At 40.9% G+C, this 21,546-nt stretch overlaps 1 protein-coding gene across 3 annotated transcripts; it reads right to left on the bottom strand.

Annotated features, from left to right (window-relative positions):
- Positions 1-4,233: 4,233 nt before the first annotated feature.
- cep135 (centrosomal protein 135) lies at positions 4,234-19,720 on the bottom strand. Of its 3 annotated transcripts, none has more exons than XM_054789619.1 (25): positions 19,492-19,720; positions 19,097-19,211; positions 18,840-19,027; positions 18,588-18,755; positions 18,043-18,184; positions 17,874-17,958; positions 17,660-17,788; positions 17,377-17,583; positions 17,248-17,292; positions 16,615-16,765; positions 16,326-16,537; positions 14,952-15,107; positions 14,720-14,860; positions 14,049-14,126; positions 12,025-12,176; positions 11,728-11,843; positions 11,484-11,638; positions 11,345-11,400; positions 11,107-11,275; positions 10,919-11,029; positions 10,644-10,829; positions 9,827-10,036; positions 7,847-8,049; positions 7,662-7,766; positions 4,234-4,627 (listed from the first exon to the last, which is right to left on the bottom strand). In XM_054789619.1, the coding sequence occupies exons 2-25, from the start codon at positions 19,207-19,209 to the stop codon at positions 4,495-4,497; spliced, it is 3,411 nt and encodes a 1,136-aa protein (XP_054645594.1). In that variant the 5' UTR covers positions 19,210-19,211; positions 19,492-19,720; the 3' UTR covers positions 4,234-4,494. The 3 variants fall into 3 exon arrangements, with proteins under 3 accessions (XP_054645594.1, XP_054645593.1, XP_054645595.1); XM_054789618.1 differs by having other exon boundaries at positions 4,235-4,627; positions 16,317-16,537; XM_054789620.1 differs by lacking the exon at positions 4,234-4,627 and adding an exon at positions 6,250-6,459 and having other exon boundaries at positions 16,317-16,537.
- Between the last annotated feature and the right edge of the window lie 1,826 nt (positions 19,721-21,546).

The raw sequence follows: 21,546 nt of genomic DNA, 5'->3' as shown, positions 1-21,546 counted from the left end.
TGCAATCGTACGAATTTTGATGACACTCTGTAGGAGGGGGAAAAAAAGGGACTAATGCTACAGCTGGCAGTGTGCTGTTTTTGTACAGAAAAAGGTGCTGATGAGAGTCCTACCACGTCAGCTAAGACGCAATTCTCAGCTGTTGTCATCACACACATATCACCAAAGAATTAGCGATAAGGGATAAGGTGTTTTTGCGCCGATGGTCTGAGGAAAACAAAGGTAGAGGGAACTAGCGATCAGGGTCGAGACTCTCTCCTTCTGATCAGGAAGCCACGGGAGGACGTGAGGAGAGACAGTTAGCACGGATAAACGAAGAATGTGAAATTATTCTGTCTGAATTACTTTCAATACATTTTGTAAGAAGTTCATCTCCAACAAACATAACTGGTTTATCACACCTGGGTTCAATTTCTCTAGCCACACCCAGGCCTGATTACTGCCACACCTGATCTCAATCAACAAATTACTTAAATACAACCTGCCTGACAAAGTGAAGTAGACCAAAAAAAAATCCTCAAAAGCTAGACATCATGCCAAGACCGAAAAGCAATTCAGTAACAAATAAGGAAGAAAGTAATTGAGCTTTATCAGTCTGGAAAAGGTTATAAAGCCATTTCAAAAAGAGGTCACAAAAGACCCCACAGTAACATCCAAGAACTGGTAAGTAAAGATCAGTGTTCATGACTCCACCGTAAGAAATACACTGGACAAAAATGGCCTGCATGGCAGAGTTCCAAGACGAAAACCACTGCTGAACAAAAAGAACATTAAGGCTTATCTCAATTTCGCCAGAAAACATCCCCTTTTGCAAAAAGAAGTTTAAGTGTACTATGAGTATATTTTATTCTAAAACTGAGTAAGTATACTTGAAGTTGACTTTTTATAAACTATTCCATATAACTTAAGAACAGTAAAGTGAAGTATACTTGGCTTATACTGGAAAGTATAAAGAAAAGTCTAAGACTAAGTAAATTAATACTAAGACTTACACTTGTACTTTAATGCTAAAACTTATACTTGAGTACACATCTTTCTGCCACAAAGTACTCATACTTAGTAAATCTTGTTCCAAGTGCATAAAATTTCACTTGTACTGTATATCATTTTTGATTTTCACTCCGGTTTCCTCCCACATTCCAAAAACATGCATGCTCAGTTAACTGGCGACTCTAAATTGTCCATCCATGCTCTTGCGCTTATCTGGGTTCGGGTCGCTGGGGCAGCAGTCTCAGCAGGGAAGTCCAGACTTCCCGGTCCACGGCCACTGCTTCAGCACCACTGGGAGGACACCCAAGGCATTCCCAGGCCAGCTGTGAGACATAAACCCTCCAGTGTGTCCTAGGTCTGCGCTGGGTCACGGGAACACCTCACCAGGGAAGTGGGAGGTACCCAGACTAGATGCCCGAGCCACCTCAACTGGCTCCTCTCGATGTGAAGGAGCAGCGGCTCTACTCTGAGCTCCTCCCGGATGACCGAGCTCCTCGCCCTCTCTCTTAGGGTGAGTTCAGCCACCGTGCGGAGGAAACTCAAACTGTCCCATCGGTATGAATAGGAGTGTGAATGGTTCTTTGTCTATATGTGCCCAGCGATTGACTGGCGACCAGTCCAGGGTGTAACCTGGACTGTATCAGCTGGGATAGGCTCCAGCATACCCCCACGACCCTAGTGAGGATAAGCGGCATAAAAGATGGATGGATTTTTCATTTTCTCAAATGAGGACATGATTTCATTGGCCTTTGTTTTTGAAATGTTTGAAAATACTGTATAGTGAACTTTTCAATATTCTGTCTTGTGATTTAGTAAACGCATCACATTCTTGTGTACACACAGCATGAGTAAACTTTAAGAATACCTTAGGGAGTACATTTCAAGTATATACTGTAAATTGTAAGCTACAAGTAACAGTCATCACTCTCATCTGCCATTCAGAAGGTCCTGTGTTCAAACTAATTTTTTGGGGTCTACCACTTGACTTTTTTGTTCCATAATGCTCAGGATCTTTCAAAAAAACCTAGGCAGCAATGGCACGCTGCGAGAGGCCTTGCTTATGCAGCTCGACAATCCGACCACGTTCAAAAAGAGAAAGCTTAGCTTTAGCCATCAGGAGGTCATGACAGTGTGAATGCCTGACAGAAAATGAACATTTTCAGCAGATTTTGGCTTTTATAGCCTGTGGTCTTAAACATTTGATCAGCTGATAAAACAGCCTATTTCAGTTTAATTGTTGTTTTCAATAAATTACTTTTTCAAAATGCTTTTTGTCTCACCCCCCTTCTTGTTTTTGCATGTTGTAGCTCTACTTAAAACCTCATTAAGATCCAAATGTGCAAAATGCAAATTCTAGCAATTTTTCAACTGGTCTTAAGATTTTGATCAGGAGTGTATATAAATAAATGAGTGTACTTGTTGTACACTCTAAAGTGTACTTTTGAAAAATTTTAATGAACTTTAAAAGTATACTTTTATAAACATAAAATGTTCCAATTTAGTCTACAAAAGTATTAAATTAGTATACTTTCTAGTACACAAAGTAAATGGTCTGTAGTATACTTGCTATACTTATAAGATGTGTGTCCCATTACATCTGGTGTGAATGTAATGGTACATTTCAAGAAAACAACATACCAACAGTAATGTTGGTATGTTGTAATCTGGTGGTGGTGGTGTGATGGTCCTGGGCTGTTTTGCTGCCTCAGGATCTGGAAGACTTGCTGTGACAAATGGAACCATGAATTCTGCTGTCTACCAAAATATCCTGAAGGAGAATGTCCGGCCATCTGTTGGTGACCTCAAGCTGAAGCCAACTTGGGTTCTGTAGCAGGACAATGATCCAAAACACACCAGCAAGTCCACCTCTGAATGGATGAAGAAATACAAAATGAAGACTGGAGTGGCCTCATCAAAGTCTTGACCTAAATCCTATTGAGATGCTGTGGCATGACCGCAAAAAGGCGCTTCATGCTGGAAAACCCTCCAATGTGGCTGAATTACAACAATTCTGCAAAGATGAGTGGGCCAAAATTCCTCCACAGCGCTGTAAGAGACTCATTGCAAGTTATCACAAACGCTTGCCTGCAGTTGTTGCTGCTAAGGGTGGCCCAACCAGTTATTAGGTTTAAGGGGCAATCACTTTTCCACACAGGGCCATGTAGGTTTGGATTATTTTAGGGCTGCAACTAACGATTATTTTAATAATCGATGAATCGGGCGATTATTGTTTTGATTAATCGAATCGGATAAAAGAAAAACAACGCATTTTTAATTTCTGCCTCTCAGCAGCAATCCCTTTAAGAATGCATGAATGCACTTTTTCCCTCCCCAAAATCATAGCAAAGAGGGCAAGGAAGTAGAGAAGTATAAGCAATCAACTGACAAGCATCACAAACACTCTTATGCTAATCAGCGAGTCACTGTCACAGACTGCTACATGTGCATCATCAATAAATAAATAAACTTTAGGAGCAGGCTTTGCATTTGGCATCGGCTCATCTGCTCTGGGGAAGGGGGGTGCCTTGTTTGATGGTCAAGTTGTGAAGCATGTAGCAGGACAGGCACAGCCATAGTTATTTTTTCAGTTTCACTTTTCTACCAGGTTTTGTGTGTACGCATGGTAATAGTTGTGCATAAATGTATGCAGTTTCCTACGCACAAGTACAAGCGGATAAATCTCTATGCGTGTGAATGTTTTTACGCACGCTCTATGCACACATCTCTGCAGTGGTTTGCTTCGTAGGATATCAGAAAGGCAAAAATGTTGATTGCTCTTTTCCAAAGTCAAAGCTGATGTGTGTGACTATCTTGTTTTGCCTGAAACACAAAGATAATGGGTCTGCTTTTATGGATGACTAAAGAAATAAAAAAAGTCACATTTGAAAAGCTGAAATCAGGATATTTACAGTACATTTTAAAATGAAACCATCGATTACCAAAATAGTTGTCGATTAATTGGATAATCGATTAATCATTGATTAGCTCTAGATTATTTTTAATTTAAAAAACTGCATTTTGTGTTCAGTTGTGTTGTCACTGACACATTTTTACAATTGTTTCATGATCTGAAACATGCAAAAGAAAAAACACTTTCACACCACTGTAGGTTCTCATGAAATAGCAACATTTAGTTGTATCATTATTTTGAATTGTACATCACTTAGAAATTGTAATAATTAGTTTTATAATTTGTGTAAAAATGAACAGAACCTCAGAGTAAAATGTACGCTTGTCATGTATGCATGTATAATTCACTCACTATTTTATCTGTCCATTTTAGTGTAAAGTGTATAACAAACAGGCTGATATTTATTCAATAAAAGTAAACATTCTCACATATAAAAACAATCATCAATGTTGCATTGACACAATGTACATTAAACCACATAATATGCAGCATAATTCTAATGGCTCAATAAATACAAGTTACAACATGTCAAGGTTCATAGTGCTATTCCACATCAACAGGAAATGACTAACATAAAAACTATGCCACCACATCTAATTGGCAGACTTGTCACTGGAGCTGTTCAGGGACGTGTGCTGGGAGCTGGTGGAGGCGTTGAGAGACAATGAGCACCGCAAGGGAGAGAAAGACATGCCTTGTCGGCGCATCTCCTGAATGGCCCTCTCGCTGGCATCACACAGACAAAACCCGAAGTTAAGTTATTAGTTATTTAGCTCGCTCAGTCTGTTACAGTGGAACCTCTAAAGCAAGGGTGTCAAACTCATTTTCATCGTGGGCCACATCGCAGTTATGGCTGCCCTCAGAGGGCCACGTCTAACTGTGAAAGCAAGTATATCGGTAATCGCCTCATGATACATTTGATTATTTTCTTTCATTATTTATTTACTTTACATTGAAATCATAAATCAAGGTCCCAAGCAGAAATGTTACTATACAACTAGGGATGACCCGATCCGATCTTTTCACGAGATCGGGCCGATCCGGTTGCCGTATCACGTTCGTATCTCTTGAGCCACACTCCAACATGGTAGGTGCAGTAATGCGCCTCAAAGCTGGTTGCCACTCGACTCGCGCCACCCGCAAGAAGAACAAAAGGCAACACCACCATGCAGACATGTCTTTGGTGAAGTTAGTTTCACGTTGGATGTTCGGCTCCGTAGCTACAGAGGTAGTTCCCTCTCACTGTGCCCAGACTGCTGCGTCATGGTGTAGGGAGCTCGCACAGGAAGTGCCGCTCCAATAGGGACCTTACAAATACTACTAAACATGTCGAAACAGCGGCAAAAATTCTGGAAACTCCTCCTTTAGGAGCCTAAATGGAAGCTAGCGGGTTTCGCTTAGTTTAGCTAGTGCAGCTGTGTGTGTGTGCGTGCAACTAAGGCTGGATGAGTATATTTTCAGTGTGTTGTGTTTGGCTGCTGTAATGTAAGGACAATTTCCCACTGACGACGTGCAGGTTCTGAGTGAAAAAAGACGAGGCGTGTTTATCTTGCGCCCCACGCGTATCAACCGTCAATTGTCATTCTCAACACTCACAACACAGAATTACATCTGTGACTCCATCTTCGTTAATCACAAGCACGGGCAATACAGTTTGTTGAAAATTTTGTAGCAATATGTGCTGAAGCTGACCCCCCATTAGAAAAGTTGGCTAAACTACATCCATTCCTCAATTACTAGAAAAAAAAATGGGCCAATGATGTATTGCATCAATAAATGTAAGGATTTTTGCATTTTATTCACTGACCCAAATAGCAAACAATCCATGCTGGTAGTTATTCTAAATCACATCACAAATTAATCTATAACCATGTCAAATGATTAGCCCTACCCTAAAAGTATTTTGCACTCCCATTTTTTTTTTCTTTCCCCAACTTTATCTTCTGTTGGATCATTTATTGGATTAAGGACCTGAATCACAGGGGTTTGTTACAAAAGCCAAACAATATTGTTGGTCATGCTGTGTAATAAAAAAGTAAATTCAGCAATACTTTGTTTGCATTATGTTTAATGCTGTGAAGAGCTATTTTCATAACCATATTCAATTCCACAAATTCATGTTTCTAACAAAAAGTTTAGTATTATTAAAACAAACAAACAAAAAATACGGATCGGAAAAAAAAACGGAAACACGGAAAAAAACGGAAAAACGGAAAAAACGTGGATCGCGACATCCCTATATACAACTATTGTATAAGTCATTTCAAATGGGTTTTGACAACAGAAAAGTAACTCCAGTTGCATGCAGTACACATTTGCTGTCAGAATTGACAGAACAAATACACCTAGTAAGAAAGATTGTTTTATATTTTTAAATGATTTGTAATATTATATATAAATTTGGCCTGTCAAAAATAACGTGTTAAGGGCGGTAACTAATTTATTTAATTACTCATGTTACATTTTGTCGCACCAGGGCAAGCACACCTCTCTTATGACGGGAGGCGGCACAGTGTAGAATCCCCACAGTCTGATGCGCTCTTTCTCTTCATTCTGACCTGAACACATCAACAGCAGAGCAATTCCAACACAATACATGTATCTCCAACTTACAAACGCGTCTCTAGTCTGTTCTTCCTCGGAACGACGCTCATCAGTCTCATTACAAGAATGTGAGATGTATTCAAGGACCCTCAGAACATCACAAAAACAGCTTTATTATGCGTGTATGTGTGGTCCAAGTAAACAGAAAGACAAAGAAAAACATGAAGTGGATATTGTCATCACTCACTTTGTAACTCTTAATGCAAACGTACAATTTGCTGCATTTAAGTATGCATGGAAATCCCAGAAAATACACTCTTAACATGTACATGTTGCTCATAATAACATGGTTTAGGTGTGATTCAAATGTTCTGCTACTATTAAAGAGGCAAATAGATTTTTAGACATGTGTGCCATCTTTTGGCTTGATTTAAATTTTCAGTTAATTTGGAGCTGTTAATACATACAAATATATATACTGTATAATCCTGTCCTGTCATTTATCTTTCAGTTAATAAAATACAGTAAAAATGGGCATATTTAGACATAGCTGCAAATGGTGAGTAATCATGATTAATTCATTTAAAAACTGTGATTAATCATCGTTAATCATATGTTTTAAAAAGTGTCTTTTTGACATTCATTATTTCCAGGCTTTGTGGACCACATAAACCGATATGGTGGGTCAAATCTGGCCCCCGGGCCCTGAGTTTGAGTGTGCTCTAAAAGACTGAACCCAATTTTCTTGCATTTAAACCTAATTTTTCCCCTCATAGGAAATAATCTGTTCCAGGGTCAAGCTGTCACCATCATAGAAACGTTTGACAATACCGGCAATGTTTTACAAAACATTTTAGCATTCTTAACGTCATACAAGTGTAAAAAGAAGTTAATGAAATTACCGAGTTCGCTGGGAGGGTGTGGAGTGATGGGGGTCTCTTTACATGACGAGTGAACAGAGACGGATTTTCTGCGCTGTTGTTTTATTATTTAAGCTAAATTTATTTTAGCTTTAGTCATATTGCACTGAGCAGCCAGGACAGAGTCGTGTGTAAATTCCATTTAAGCATCGGTGGTCGTTTTTTGATTCTTTGCCATCACTTATTCTTTTGTGGCGGGACCACAGAAAAGAAAATCGAAACACACTTGTGATGTGTTCAGCTTCAGAGGTTCCACTGTGATTAATGAAAGAAAATAAAACAGCCAGTAAACTCACCGCTCAAAGCGCTCCGAGGTCAGCTGTCTGTTGAGCACATCCATCTCTGTCTGCAGCTGAGAGACTTTACCACGGAGCTTGGACACCTCCCTCGAATGCTCGGCGCTGTAATTCAGCAAGTAAGCAAAGTACATTTTAAGAAGTCTGTGAAACAGTTCAAATCGGCAGACCAAATAAAGTCGTACTTCTTGTTGTCGGCCAGGGTGAGCCTATCGCGCAGGACTTTCAGCTCGGACTCCTTCTCGCTGGCCGTCAGGTGGATTTGGACCTCCTTTTGGCGATTGTTGGAGAGCAGCGTCTCCAAGTTGCGGACGATCAACCTCTCGCTCGCCAACTGCTTTTTCAGCAGCTCCGCCTCCGACCGAACGTCTTCCAGTTCTCCTTCAACCTGCAGGACAAGCAAATTAAACTACAGTCAAACCTTGCTTTCCGTGTAAGTTTTCGTATGATTCGGTTTTCGTCTGGAATTTTCATTCAAATTTTGCCTCATTGTTCGTGCAATTATGCATGTAACAAAGTAGTCTGTCTTGTACTGTATCGTTTCGCGAAATCGAATGCCTAAACAAATCACCCTACGAGTTGGTGACTCACTTTCCGGGCATTTTTTTTTAATTGAGTGCGACAGCTAAATAACCTGCCATGCGGCCAAAGAAGGTTGCTAGCTCCAGCAGTTTGGTAAGTAAGGTGAGAAATACTATTGAATTCCATCTCGCCACAATGTACTGGAAGTCCACATCAACAAAAAGCTCCATCTATTCAGTTATTTTGCATTGTTTTCTGCATGTAAAACTACAATTATCGTTAGAAAATGTATTTTTTGTCACTACTTTTAGGTGTCTGGAAGGGATTAGTTGGATTCACATGATTTACTCTGCCAGGGAGAAGTGTGATATACACTTCCCCTGTTATACAGAATTTATTTGACTTTGATGCTTGTTATTCAGCAAATTTGGAGCGACCGGACCGGAGCAGGAGGGGACAGAGAAGAAGAGAAAAGAAATACAGTGTTTCTCTGTTAAGAAAAACTTTCTCTCACTCCAATAAAAAGCACACACAACAATAAATATAATATAAATAAAATGGAGTATCAAGTCTCTGTAAACAAAATTGCACTTGAATAAATAATGAACTTTGGGTATTATTGCTTAACAGGAAGGGTTAACATATTGCGAACGATACTGTGAGTTTGCGCCATCTTGTTTATATATCCTTTGCTGACCAAATGCCTCAGTAAGCGATGACTGTCGGGACGAAAGCTCCGCTGCCCAGGGCACCTCCATCGGTACATTTTTTTCTCCGGTTGGTAAAACTGTCAGTGTCGGTCGTCGGTGTTCATGTGCTCACCTTCTTCCCTTCTTCATTCTGTTTAAAACCGAAATATTCTTGTCCTTGTCTATCTTTTTTTTTTGTCTCCCTCTTATCCCCGCACCCCCCCTGTTTTCTTTTCTCTTCTTCTTTGTCCCCTCCTGCTCCGGTCTGGTCGCTCCAAATTTGCTGAATAACAAGCATCAAAGTCAAATAAATTCTGTATAACAGGGGAAGTGTATATCACACTTCTCCCTGGCAGAGTAAATCTGTTGAACACTTGAGGGCATTTAAATCTACAATTCTATCTGCCTTGAAGGCTGGACAGGACAGGGGTAAAAAATAAATAAATAAATAAATAAAAACTGATATATTCCCACACTGAGGCTGTGGCATTCGCCTTAGAAACCGTTGCTTCTGTGCCGTCATCTATGTTACTATATGCTGGCTCACGAGGCTAACTTGCTGATAGCGCTCTGTATCCGCTCAATAGTAGCCCCGCCTCCACAAAGACGCTGAATAAGAGGAGGGTTCACTCTCTCCGTTCATTCCACTACAGAACCAATGCGCACAGTTCACAGATATAGAGTGAACCCTCTTGTCATCCAGCCTGTGTGGTTTAGAGAGACAAGGAAATGAAACACGCATACATGCACATGTCAATTTATTGAGGCCGGCATAATTATCGACTTAATGGAATGATTTTTGAAAAACGAATTGATTTATCAATTATCGTGACAGGCCTATCTTTGACCTTTTGGAACTCCATAACAAAAACAGGGGTACAACTGTATGTTATTTTATTTATCGTAATGGTTGCTTGTACCAAGATTAAAACGGCAAAAGAAAGCCGGACCCACCCTCTCGAGCTCCATGCTCTTGGATGTGACCTGGCGAGCTGTGAGTTGCTTGCCCGAGTCCAGTTTAACGCAGAGCTCCCTAACAGTGGCCAGGTCGGAGACGAGACCGGCTTTCTCCTCCTGAGCTTTGCGTAACTCCTCCTCAAGGCGGGACATCCCTCGAGTGAGTGTCGACACCTGTGCCTCGTACGCCTGCAGGGCCTGTACATGCTGGAAAAACAGCAAAGACACAAAAATGCTCCAATTTATGCCTCAATTTAATTAAAAAGAGTCGCCAGATGCGTGGTCCTCAAAAGCAAATAACCGCCACAGTGTCCAATTAGTGCCAGGTTAATTGCTGTGGCTGTAGACAACCTCCTGATTTAGTTTTAATGAACTCCACAAGATGGCAGTAGCTGCATTTGAAGTATCATAAAGATTCAGCAACTTTATCTACCTCTGCATGCGCTTTGTAATGTCAATTGTGTCACTTAGCTGTTGGTGGGAAACTCATGCGTGTTGTACGTGCTGTACTGCTGTTTACAATGAACTCATCAGGGCTGTTAATGCTGGCTGAGCACTTTGCTCCTTACCGCTATTACAACACTGGTTATGTTGCTGCTGTGTAGTGCAATGTACTTGGGTAATAAATAGGTATATGGTCAAAGAAAGTAATGGTTTCTTTTCCACTTTCTCATGCACTCCATATAATTAAAGTTGAATTTATTAAAAATTAAGCTGTTGGAAATTAAATCCTCTCCAATTATTGCCTGCTTTAGGACACCTCGGCTATAATTAAAGGCATTAACAATACTCTGCTTGTTGGAGGACACCTTACCTGCTGGATCTCTAGCTCCTTGTGGCTGACGGCTTCGTGGAGGTGCCTGCGTTCCGTGTCGGAAGAGAGAAGCTTCAGGCGGATGGCGTCCTTAAGGTCCTCGATCTGCTGCAGCCTCTGCTCCTTTTCCTCCATGTCACTGTGGGCTGTGCGGAAGCCCTCCAGCAGGTCCAGATTCTCCTGCTCCTGTGGGTAAAGCCATCACAGTCAGCTGACACCAGAATGCCCTTCAAGCAGGGAACATTCTGAATTCATCTCCAACAGTTCTCTCTTGCCTTTGTCTTCAAGAGGTTCTCAACCCTGGATACCGTAGTGATGTAAGAGTGGACTCTCAGCTTTAGCTCATCCCGCTCTCGTAAAGCCTCCGCCATCTCCACGTGGACAGTCTAGACACCGCAGAACTTGCTGGTTAATTATTGTGTTTTCTGAGCAACAGGAATAAAATAGAAACTGAAATCTTTACCTGATTCTCTCTTGTCATCGTGGACAAGTCGTCTCGAAGGCTCTTGTTTTCTCTGACTAAGACTTCTTTGCTGTTTTGAAGTCCTGCCAGCTCCAGCTGAGCTTCATCCAGCTGTTTCCTCAGACTGGCGAGCTCCCTCTCACGGCCGTTTAGCGCCCCCTGCAGCTGACTAACAAAACCCATCAGAATAGACAAGTCACAAACTTTAGTGTAATGATGCCTTTTGGGGTCTACTCACGCCAGAGATTTGTCCATTACGCTGACCGTGAGCCTCACATCTTCAAGCGTTTTTTCCTATGACAACAAAATGATGTTTGTGTTAAATTATGACAGTTCGGTATTTTGATAATATGAGGGAAAAAACAAATCCAAGCTACCTTCTTTGCAAGCTCCTCCTGAAGAACAACCAGCTTCTCTGTCTTTTCATCCACCTCATCCTGCAGAGCGTCTTTGTCCTTATCCAGTGCGGCAAAAGACATCTGAAGAACCTCCGCTTCCTTCTTGTACTTGGAGACCTGCTGAGTCAGCTCCCCTGGAAGACAAGCAGAGAGAAAAAAAATGGTTAAAGTAATTTTAAAAAAACAAAAACAAACAAACTATGCTGCAGCAAAAATTATGCACCTATTGTCTCCTCCAGTGTTTCCATCTCCTCATGAGCAGCATGCAGCTCGTTGGTCTTCACAGACAGCGCTTTTTGGAGATCGTAAAGTGACTGTTGCGTCTGCTCCTGCTGTAGCCTTTAAACACACCAAAGTTTGGTGAAAAGGAACGCACAAATTACCATCCTATTTCATCATTTGCATGAAATAATTAATTCAATATTACATATTTCCTAAAAAATAGTGACTCTGCAGTTCACTACAAAAAAACTTGCCACTATTTAAGGAAATAACAGTATTTGACCACTTAAGAACACACCTGAGAGCCAAAGCTGCTTTCCTCTGGTGTGCCGCCTCCTCCACGTTCTGAAGCAAGGCAGCAGACTGAACATCCAACTGCTGCTCCACGTCCCGCTTGCAGTCTTTTAGCGCAAAGAGCTGTGAACGCAGCTCCAGGTTCTCCTTCTCCAGCTTCAACACATAACACATACAGTATATCAGCGTTTCCTAATCTTTTATCCGCAACTCACCTGATTATCTGTCAAAGATAGATTTCTAAATAAATATAGATTTTCCTGTGTGTAAGCCTCTACTTTTTTTCTCATGCTTTGAACCCTGCGGCTTACACATTGATGCGGCTAATTTGTGGTCGCGTTCTGGGGTCTCATTTATAAAGCTTGCGTACGCACAAAAACAGGGCAGAAAAGTTGGGTATGCCGTTTTCCACGCAAAGTATGTGATCTATAAAAAGACAACCTGACATGAGAATGTGCACACCGGTACCACCTTTTGTAGCTGGAGACATGGCAAAAAGGGCGCGCAGATTAAGTGGTGGAATGAAATCATATGTTAGAAATAAACATGCAATGGAAGCCAATAAAGATTTATTCATCATTGGATGAAAACATCATGCAGTTATTGACTTAAAAACATTTTTGGACAGTGTTACTTTACATGACACTGATGGATATCATTTGTCATTTCTCAAACACCATTACGTACCAAAAGCCCCCCAAAAAAAGCCAACAAAAATGACAAAAGCCACCAAACTGAAGAGTTCAAGAGTTCACCAAAATAACAACTCAGTGACTTACTATATGTGTAAAGTCATGCGCCCTCCGAGCTCGGTGGAAGGTGACAGCTTTCGCTACATGATGAACACTTTAGAATCCCGTAATTCCATACAGTCCCACCAACACTTCACTGATGTTGCTTTTCCCAGATTGTACAAAGTAAACAACGATGTGCCGGATGATCTCCGATTGTACAAAGAAGTAAAAAACGATGTGCTGGATGATCTTCATTTTGCCGAGCTAGCTGCATTAACTTGTGATGCCTGGACTTACAGGATGTTTTTACATCCTTTTAGGTACGTATGTCCCTCGACCACATTTAAGCAGGTTTGAAAATGGATTGCACTGAGAATTTCTATATACTGTTCAGTTTAAACCTAAAACACAGTCTGCAGCTACAGTTGCTATTGCAGTTATGCTTCTGACATTTCAGATAATAAAATATTTCATACAAAATTGCTTTTGAATGTGTACGAGTTTACTAATTAGTTGTTCCCAGAGTCAAATACAGTATTTTTAAAAATCACAATAATTGTCTTGCATGTAAGTATCAAGATATATCGAAATCGAACCGAATCGTGACCTATGAATTGTGATACAAATAGAATCGCCAGATACCAGGTAATGCACACCCCTACTACACATCATAGAGAATGAGTGGAGAGGCACATTGCATGCGGCTTTCAGGTTAAAGGAGATAGATCTAAGGGCTTTTGCTCGGGTCTGCCGGTGGATCTTGGCAGCGTGCAGCGGTGCTGGGAGGTCCGCTGTCACTAGCATGTTTCATGGGCTGGACTGCTGCCTGCTGGAGAGGACAGCACAGGCTCTGGGGTTCATTTGCCACGGGGCGTGGGTGACACTGGTAGTGACAACGAAAGAAGGACAGAGATTGGCGCCATGTGTGCTGAGGGAATTGTGGGGCTGTTCGGTCCCAACACTTGAAAACAACGCTTTTTGTGGTTTTACTTCCCAGAAGGAGGGTGAGGACAGCAATGAATAACTTTTCTGGTAGGCTACTATTTAACCAGCCTTGTTACATGCACTGTTCGGCAATGTTTGTGGAAAAAAAGCATTTATTTCATTAGAAGTTTTTTAAAAATCTTCCTGTGTACTAAATATCCCATGTTACAAAGTGGACACCTGCAACCTGGACACTCTTTTTTTCCTCTTTAAATTTACAGGGTGCGGCTTACATACTAGTGCACTCAATAGTCCAGAAATTACGGTAGTTTATCTAGGTATTTATCTTAAAATTCACCACCAAGCTTACACTGTGAAGGACATCCTGCAGGTCAAGAATTCTCTTTTCCTGTCCATGTCCTTCTGGAAGAGCGGAAGTCTGTCCAACCTGAATGAACACAAAAGTGATTTTTTTTTTTTTTTTTAAATAATGTTTGGTATGGTATGATTTATTTGTTTCAGACAATTCTTGATAAGTTACATTACGGAACGCCACATGTTTACATAATTTTGCATAACTCAACATGTCCAAAAAAGTGTAGAAAGAAGAAGCGGCGTTTATTTCATCCTACCCCTTCTACATGTCTATTGCTATTGATCTTTTACATGTTGACACAATATTCCAGTTGCTTACATTTGTCATTTAAAGTTTGATCACTTCCTGTGTTTCTAACTAAAAAGAGAAAAGAATAGCACATTCGTAATGATGGATAAATGGCTTCTGAAGTGAATAAGGAAAAAATAGAAGGTGTTGGAAAAAAATAAATACTAATAAGCTACAAAAATCTGACAGTAAAAATCTTGTGCAAAGTTAAAGGAAAAAGAAATAAAAAATGAATACAAATAATTGAATGGCTATGAGTAAGTACATGAAACAGATTATATTAAACTTGGACAGAGGCTACAGTCATTCAATTGTTGAAGATGAGGAAATCTCGTAAAATAAATACAATTCATAGCGATGGACAGATGCGTACTAACCTTAAATTCCTCCATCAGTAAGTCTCTTTCCGCCTTAACCTGCATGATTTTATTTTCTGCCAGTCTCAGCTCCTCTCTCAAGTTCAAGATGTCATCAGATGTGCTTGAGCTTACACGGGCATCCTCCAGCTGCTCTTGTGTCTACATAAAACAAGAGTGTTACATCCTATCAGGTATACAGAAATAATTTGGGATACTGTATGACGTGGGTCATGTGCTCTCTATAGGTCACCTGATAAAACATCATTTTGAAGTGGTCTCTTTCAGCGCTGAGGGCTTTCACTTTTGTCTGGATGTCCTCAGTGTGCTTCTCCACGTCCAGCAGAGCTGCCTTCAGCTCATCTCTTTCCTTCACCAAAGCAAGAAACTCAGACTCTGCAACGCCTCCCTGAAAAGGCATCAGCAAGTTCAAACAAGTAAAAAAAAAAAAAAAAAAAAAAAAAAAAAAAAAAATTATATATATATATATATATATATATATATATATATATATATATACACACACACACACACACACACACACACACACACACACACGCACGCACGCACATATATATATACACAGTATACATACATATACTGTATATACATACAGTATAGACTAGGTCCCCAACTTACGAACACCCGACTAGCGAACACTCGCTGATACGAACACAAGCCGACTGGTCTATATTTTATTTTATTTGGCCTTGTAGTCGCTCCATCAGTATTTACAGTATACTGCTACTGTACATGCTTGACCAGTACAGGGCACTGTGACACTGCTAATGGGACCACCAGACGCTGGGCAGAGAAAGCCACCCGTAAATAGAAAGCTAAGTTTTAGCTGTATGATACAACCCGGACAGAGCGTGTGATTAAAGTTCATGAAGAGTTAATAGGCCTGCTTAATTCTACACCACCCACAGAACACTACCTCTTTTAGAAGAGTCTAACGAAGACGACGATTTGTCCTTTTTTTCAATAACTCCTCCTCCAACTCCACCACAACGATGTATGCTCGACCACTCCTCTTCAAAGGTAAATAACATTAATGATTACGTATTATTATATCATTTTTATTAGTTTTTTCATTAATTATCCTCGTTTAATATTACTACTACATCCAAACTCATATTTACATACATACGCATATACTGTATATGTATACACGTACATGTAGTACCTATATCATTGGTAATATTACCTTTTCCCCTACTTAAGAACAATTCGACATAAGAACGGTCGTCTGGAACCAATTGTGTTCATAAGTTGGGGACCTAGTGTACATACATATATATACACACACACACACACACACACACACACACACACACACACACATACATATATACACAGTACATATATAAATAAAAAACATCCATTAATTTCATCGAAGTGTACGTACAGTGCATAACTTTATTTAGTGAATACATTGTACACTGTTGTGCGCCTAGCCCCCCCCACCTCTCTTGCTCACCATCATGGACTTTCTGCTCCATGGCGTACTACACTCTGTTCTATTCATTTGTGGCCGACTGGAAAGTCCTATTCATTTAGCGTCCTTGCTTTGCACCTCACTAACATAAAAAATAAATAAATAAAAATCGCCTCTTACCCTGATTACCTTGCGCCCAGGACTCCTGCTCTGGCTTGGACTCCCGCGACTGGGGCTGCTGGCCCCTTGGAATTTCCTGCAGCGTTCAGCTTCCTGGCGATAGTGATCCCTCTCCTCCTCTAGACTCTTCACAAAGGCATCCAGGCGTGACGGGGAGCGATCTCGTCCACAAATGCCATGTTTGGCTCGCATAGCCTCTAACTCCAACACCAAGTCTCTTTCTATAAAACAGCACAACAATCAATACAGGTGGAGAATTCCCTCTGAATATTCAGAAGATCACCAAACTGCAGCTTACCAGCGGACATCATCTTCTCCACTTTGTCCTGCAGCCTGCTTTTCTCAGCCTCCATGAAGTCCACCATTGCCTCCAGTTTGTCATTCCGCCCTCTGAGCTCCACCAGCTGGTCAGCCAAAGAACTTTTCTCAAATTCCCTCTCAGAAAGTTCCTGGGATATTAAACATTAAGAATGGTGGTCAAATAGAGGAGCATCTAAGAATATTGCTTGTGTGGGTGAGCGTATTGCAGGATTTGAGTTATAATTTCCATGACTCGTGTTGCACATGTACATATGTGCGCGCATGAGTGAGCAGACCTTGGGCTTTGACTTTGTGGATTATTTTGAGTCTTTCTATTAATTCCGATTATACAAGGCATTGGTTATCATTTGTAACTGGTGGGTGGAATGACAGCATTAATCATGTGCTCATGTGCTTGTGCATGAGCAAGCACACCCATGGGCTTTGAATTTGTGGGTTATTTCGGGTCTTTCTTTAATTAATTTCCATTGTGTAAAGTGGAAGTTATCATTAATAACTGGCCAAAGGAGCATTATTTACTTGACTCAAGTATTGCACATGCACATGCGAGAGCGCACCTTGGGCTTGGACTTTGTGGCTTATATTGAATTATATTTCACAAAAGACTCACCCCTCTTATTTTTTTAAGGTTGTCCTCCAAATTTTCAATGACTTCCTATGAAAGGGAAAAACAAAGCTTCAACAAACCAAACATGGAAGTTTCTTTTTTTAGCTTAATATTTCAACTCAATGCGCTCACTTTCGTGTTTTGCAACTCCTGATCAGCCATTTCCAACGCCCGCTCCTTATCCATCTCCATCTTCTTGGCCAGGCCGTCGATGTGTGTCAGCTCCTGACACAGCTCAAAATTCTTTAAGGAGAGGTCGGCCACTTTGGAGGAGGACTTCTGCTGCAGTCCCTCCACCTTCTGCTCTAGCATCTTGTTGCTCTCTTGCAGGTACTCAATCTGTGTAACAAAAACATAGACTTAACACACACATACACCAAAAGAATGCAGGATAATTCTTCAATGTGGGTCTCACCTGAAGGTTAAGTTGCGCAATCAGTTTCTCATTGCTGATGTTCTGAGCCTCCAAAGAGATGACATCACGGGCGCGCCCTCCATGAAATGAACGATTCAGACGCTCGATCTCTTTGTCCCTCTCGGACACCTACAAGAAATGTTGGGAAAAGCTAATCAGCCTCATTTAATGGCAATATACAGTACATAAACCAGCCATATCCCTGTTCGCTTACTTGAGTATTTAAGAGTTGTGTGCGTTCATGAGAATCTTCCAGCTCACACTGGATTCTTGTGACTTCTTCCTGCAGCTCAAGAATCCTATGAATCAAAATGGCGTAAGCACATCATGGAAACCATCTACAATAATCACACACAGCAAAAAATAATGAATACACAGCAAACCTTCTATCGGCTAACTGCAGGAGATCGGCTATGTATGGGTCATCTGGCTGGGGCACGGGATAAGCTGATGTCATGGGAGGAGGAATGAGCTCATCTGTCTGCATTCTCTGACGCCTGAAAGGGATGCTGCGCTTTCTTCCACCTAGGAAACAAGTCACAGGCCATGTAATATCGATGTATAGTTCTCATTACATCAGGTTTATATTGCTCCATCCTTACTAGTATAACCACAGCATTGGTGTACAGTAGATATAGAAAAGTGAACAGTAAAAACACAGGTTATTCTAACAATAAATCAATTATAGGGGGAAAGTGTACAAAATGTGTACACAGCTCCAAATGTCACATTCAGCACAACCTGCCTTCAAGTCTGTCCAAAAGATTTGCAATGGGATTTAGGTCTGGGATCTAGCTGGATCACTCACTTTCATGTTCTTCTGGTGATTTAAGATTTACAGTATCATGGTGTGTTCATGTTCTCTTTGCACTGTATGATGCAAACTATTATTACAGTTGCATTATGATCATCATGGATTGGATGCTACCTGGCGTCTGCACCACTGCTTGCAAGTTCTTCTCCTGGAGCTGCAGGATGCGCTCAGCTTTGGCTTTGCCGTCTTTCTCCAAGCAGCGGACCTTGTGCATGTATTGATTGTTCAGAAACTTCAGGTCACAATTCTCATGTTCCAGTTTTCTGACGCGGGTTTTCAGCTCTGAAACAACGCAGGCAGAATTGTTTGGGATCATAACATTATAGTTATGACCTGGGGATAGTATTGATAATGACGACATCTCACCCCTGTTGGCATGGTCCTTCTCCTCGTTCACTTTCAGAAGCTCCAGGTGGAGTTCATTGTTCTCCCTGACAAGCCGGGCATTATCTGCCCTGTATGGCTCCAGAAGGACCTCACAGTTAAGTTCCTTCTCACTCTGCCCTGCTGACAGTTTTGCATTGCGCAGGCTTTCAGTAGTGTGGACCAGATCACTGCAACAGAGAAGCAATTCGTTTAAATTGATGGATACAGCTATAATGAGCGCCAAGAGTGTGTTTTACCTGAATAGTTTCTCAACTAATGGCAGTGATTCAATTGCAAGAGGGTGTCTGTAACCCAGCTGATCCAGACGCTTCCTCAAGTTAGCATATTTCCTCTCCAAGCTGCTTTCCATGGCTTTAATCGAAAGATAACATGAGAAAATATACAACAGCTATCTTTTACCACTGGATACTGAGAACATGTAGCCACTTTTTTGCTAACTTCGCTACATCGGCTAGCATCTAGGGGCGCTCGCTAGCTAGCAGCTACAGTCCGAAGTAGCGAGTTACTAATATACTTTACTCGTTATCGGCTTGTCACTCGTCAAAACATACAATATAAACGTTCAGAACATGCCATATGTCAGTAAGTCCTAAATTTCATAAATATAATCTCAACATTGTCTCCTACTTACCTCAGACGGAAGGAAGCAGTTTTGTCTGACAGTTTCACCAACGACTATTTAGACCCGCGTAAGTGCCTTGTTTGGACGCATTCATAACGACAGAACAACTGTACTTGCAAATGATATATTTAGGATTCAATTTTAAAGTTTGATGAACGGGAAGATGACGTTTTTTAAGTGGTTGGAAAAAAGTTTGAAAAGAGCGCCGATGGGCTCAGGTTTGGATTCGTCACCATGGATGAACGACAACAACCAGGGGGTGTGCGTTAGGGATGGGTCGTACTCGAACAAAACGGTTTTATACGACGGCTGTTTAACGTGAACGAGCTGTCGATTTTTTCGAATATTTTCCTGTTGCAGCCGCACGTAATTGGTCAAAATGTGTGGTGTGTGTGTGTGTGTTGACACCAAGCAGAAGGGGAAGGGATGGGTTACACGAGATGCTGCTTGTTCTTCTAGTTTGAACATTTTAATTTATATTAGGTTGTGTAATGTTTTGTTGATGTTATTTCACTGTGACTAGACTGGACCTTTTTATTATATTACGTTAGAAATTCATTTTACACGCATTTTGGTATTAAATATCAGCAACACAAGACAATCTGATGAGCCGTTTGCGAGCAGAATGAGTCGGTTCTTTTTATAAAACCGAGCCAAATTAAACAACTCCCTCTTGAAAGCGCCGAAATTCCCATCACAATTGTGCATGTTGTGTTCACCAGCGTCGCCCGTGTTTGCTTCGGTGTCAGCCAGCCATACAGTCATAGAAATTACATTATTAGACCGCCTTTGTTTCTTCAGTTTATTGATCCATTTTAATGCATGGTACAAGTGAAGGTACATTTGTTTAGACAAATGTGACAACAAATATAATGATAACAAATATAGCTCATAAGAGTTTAATTTAGCAACTAAGTTTAATCTAACAACTTCCATGGTTTTGAAAATAACCAAAATCACTTAAGTTCTTATATAAATAGCTCTAGCATTGTACTGGCAAAAATTTTATTCTTATGAGCTATTTTTGTTGTCATTGTTATAGTTGTCCAAACAAAGGTACCTATTCAAATGAACAAGAAGCTACAATGCTGAAAAAAATCCTTAAAATATATACATACCAGTACAGTATTCAGATCTTGCACTGGTGGATTATTAGCAAAAACACACTGCAAGCATTATGGCATCAGTACACAGGCTGCGCTCACTGACTTGATCTTTTCCTCTACCCGATGGCTGAAGAACTTGGCCTTGATGATTACAGGTTGCTTGGGCAGCTTGCCTTTGCTCAAAACTTTGTAGCAACCAGCTCGTACAGCATCGATGATGGGAGAGGGTCCATCGGTCTTCTTGCTGTAGGTCAAACTGGTCTGCTCGCTCACTAGCGTCCGCAGCTTGTCCAGACTAATGGTGGGACAGTAGGTTGTGTTCCTCTTCAGGTGGTAATGTCTCATACCCACCTTACCAAAGCAAACGCAAAAATAAACAGGCGCAAGGGACAAACAAATTTCAGTTTGCAATCTACTGAAAACTTTTGTAAAACTGAAAACAGCCTGTTCATCAGCTGATCAAAAGTTCAAGATCATAACCTTAAAAAGTAAAAATCTGCACAAAAAAATTGAACCATGACTGTTTTCTGTCAGACATTCACACCGTCATGACATTCTAACATCTCTGAATGTGGCAGGATTGTTGAATAACCAAAGGCCTCTTGGAATGCACCATTGGTGCTGCCGAGAATGGACGCAGTAAAACGGGTTACATTTTCCTAAAAGATCCTGAGGGTTATGGATCAAAAACATCAAGTGGTATACCCTAAAAATTAAAGACAGATGATCCAACGGGCTTGTCTGTGAAGACACCTGCAGATCTACGACACAAATTACTGATGTTGATTGCAGCCCAATAACCACAAGGCGCCATCTGTTAGATAAGGGTATTCAGTAAATTGCCAACAGCCTATTTTTTGCCACTTGCTCTAGTTTCTTCTACTTACAATCTGGTTACAATCTACCAGTGCAAAATGTGAATACTTGTAATATTCCCCCGGTTTAAGATTTTGTTCTG

The sequence above is a fragment of the Dunckerocampus dactyliophorus genome, chromosome 10, assembly GCF_027744805.1.
Source record: "Dunckerocampus dactyliophorus isolate RoL2022-P2 chromosome 10, RoL_Ddac_1.1, whole genome shotgun sequence".
NCBI lineage: Eukaryota > Metazoa > Chordata > Actinopteri > Syngnathiformes > Syngnathidae > Dunckerocampus > Dunckerocampus dactyliophorus.
This window is presented reverse-complemented; position numbering and strand designations above follow the sequence as displayed.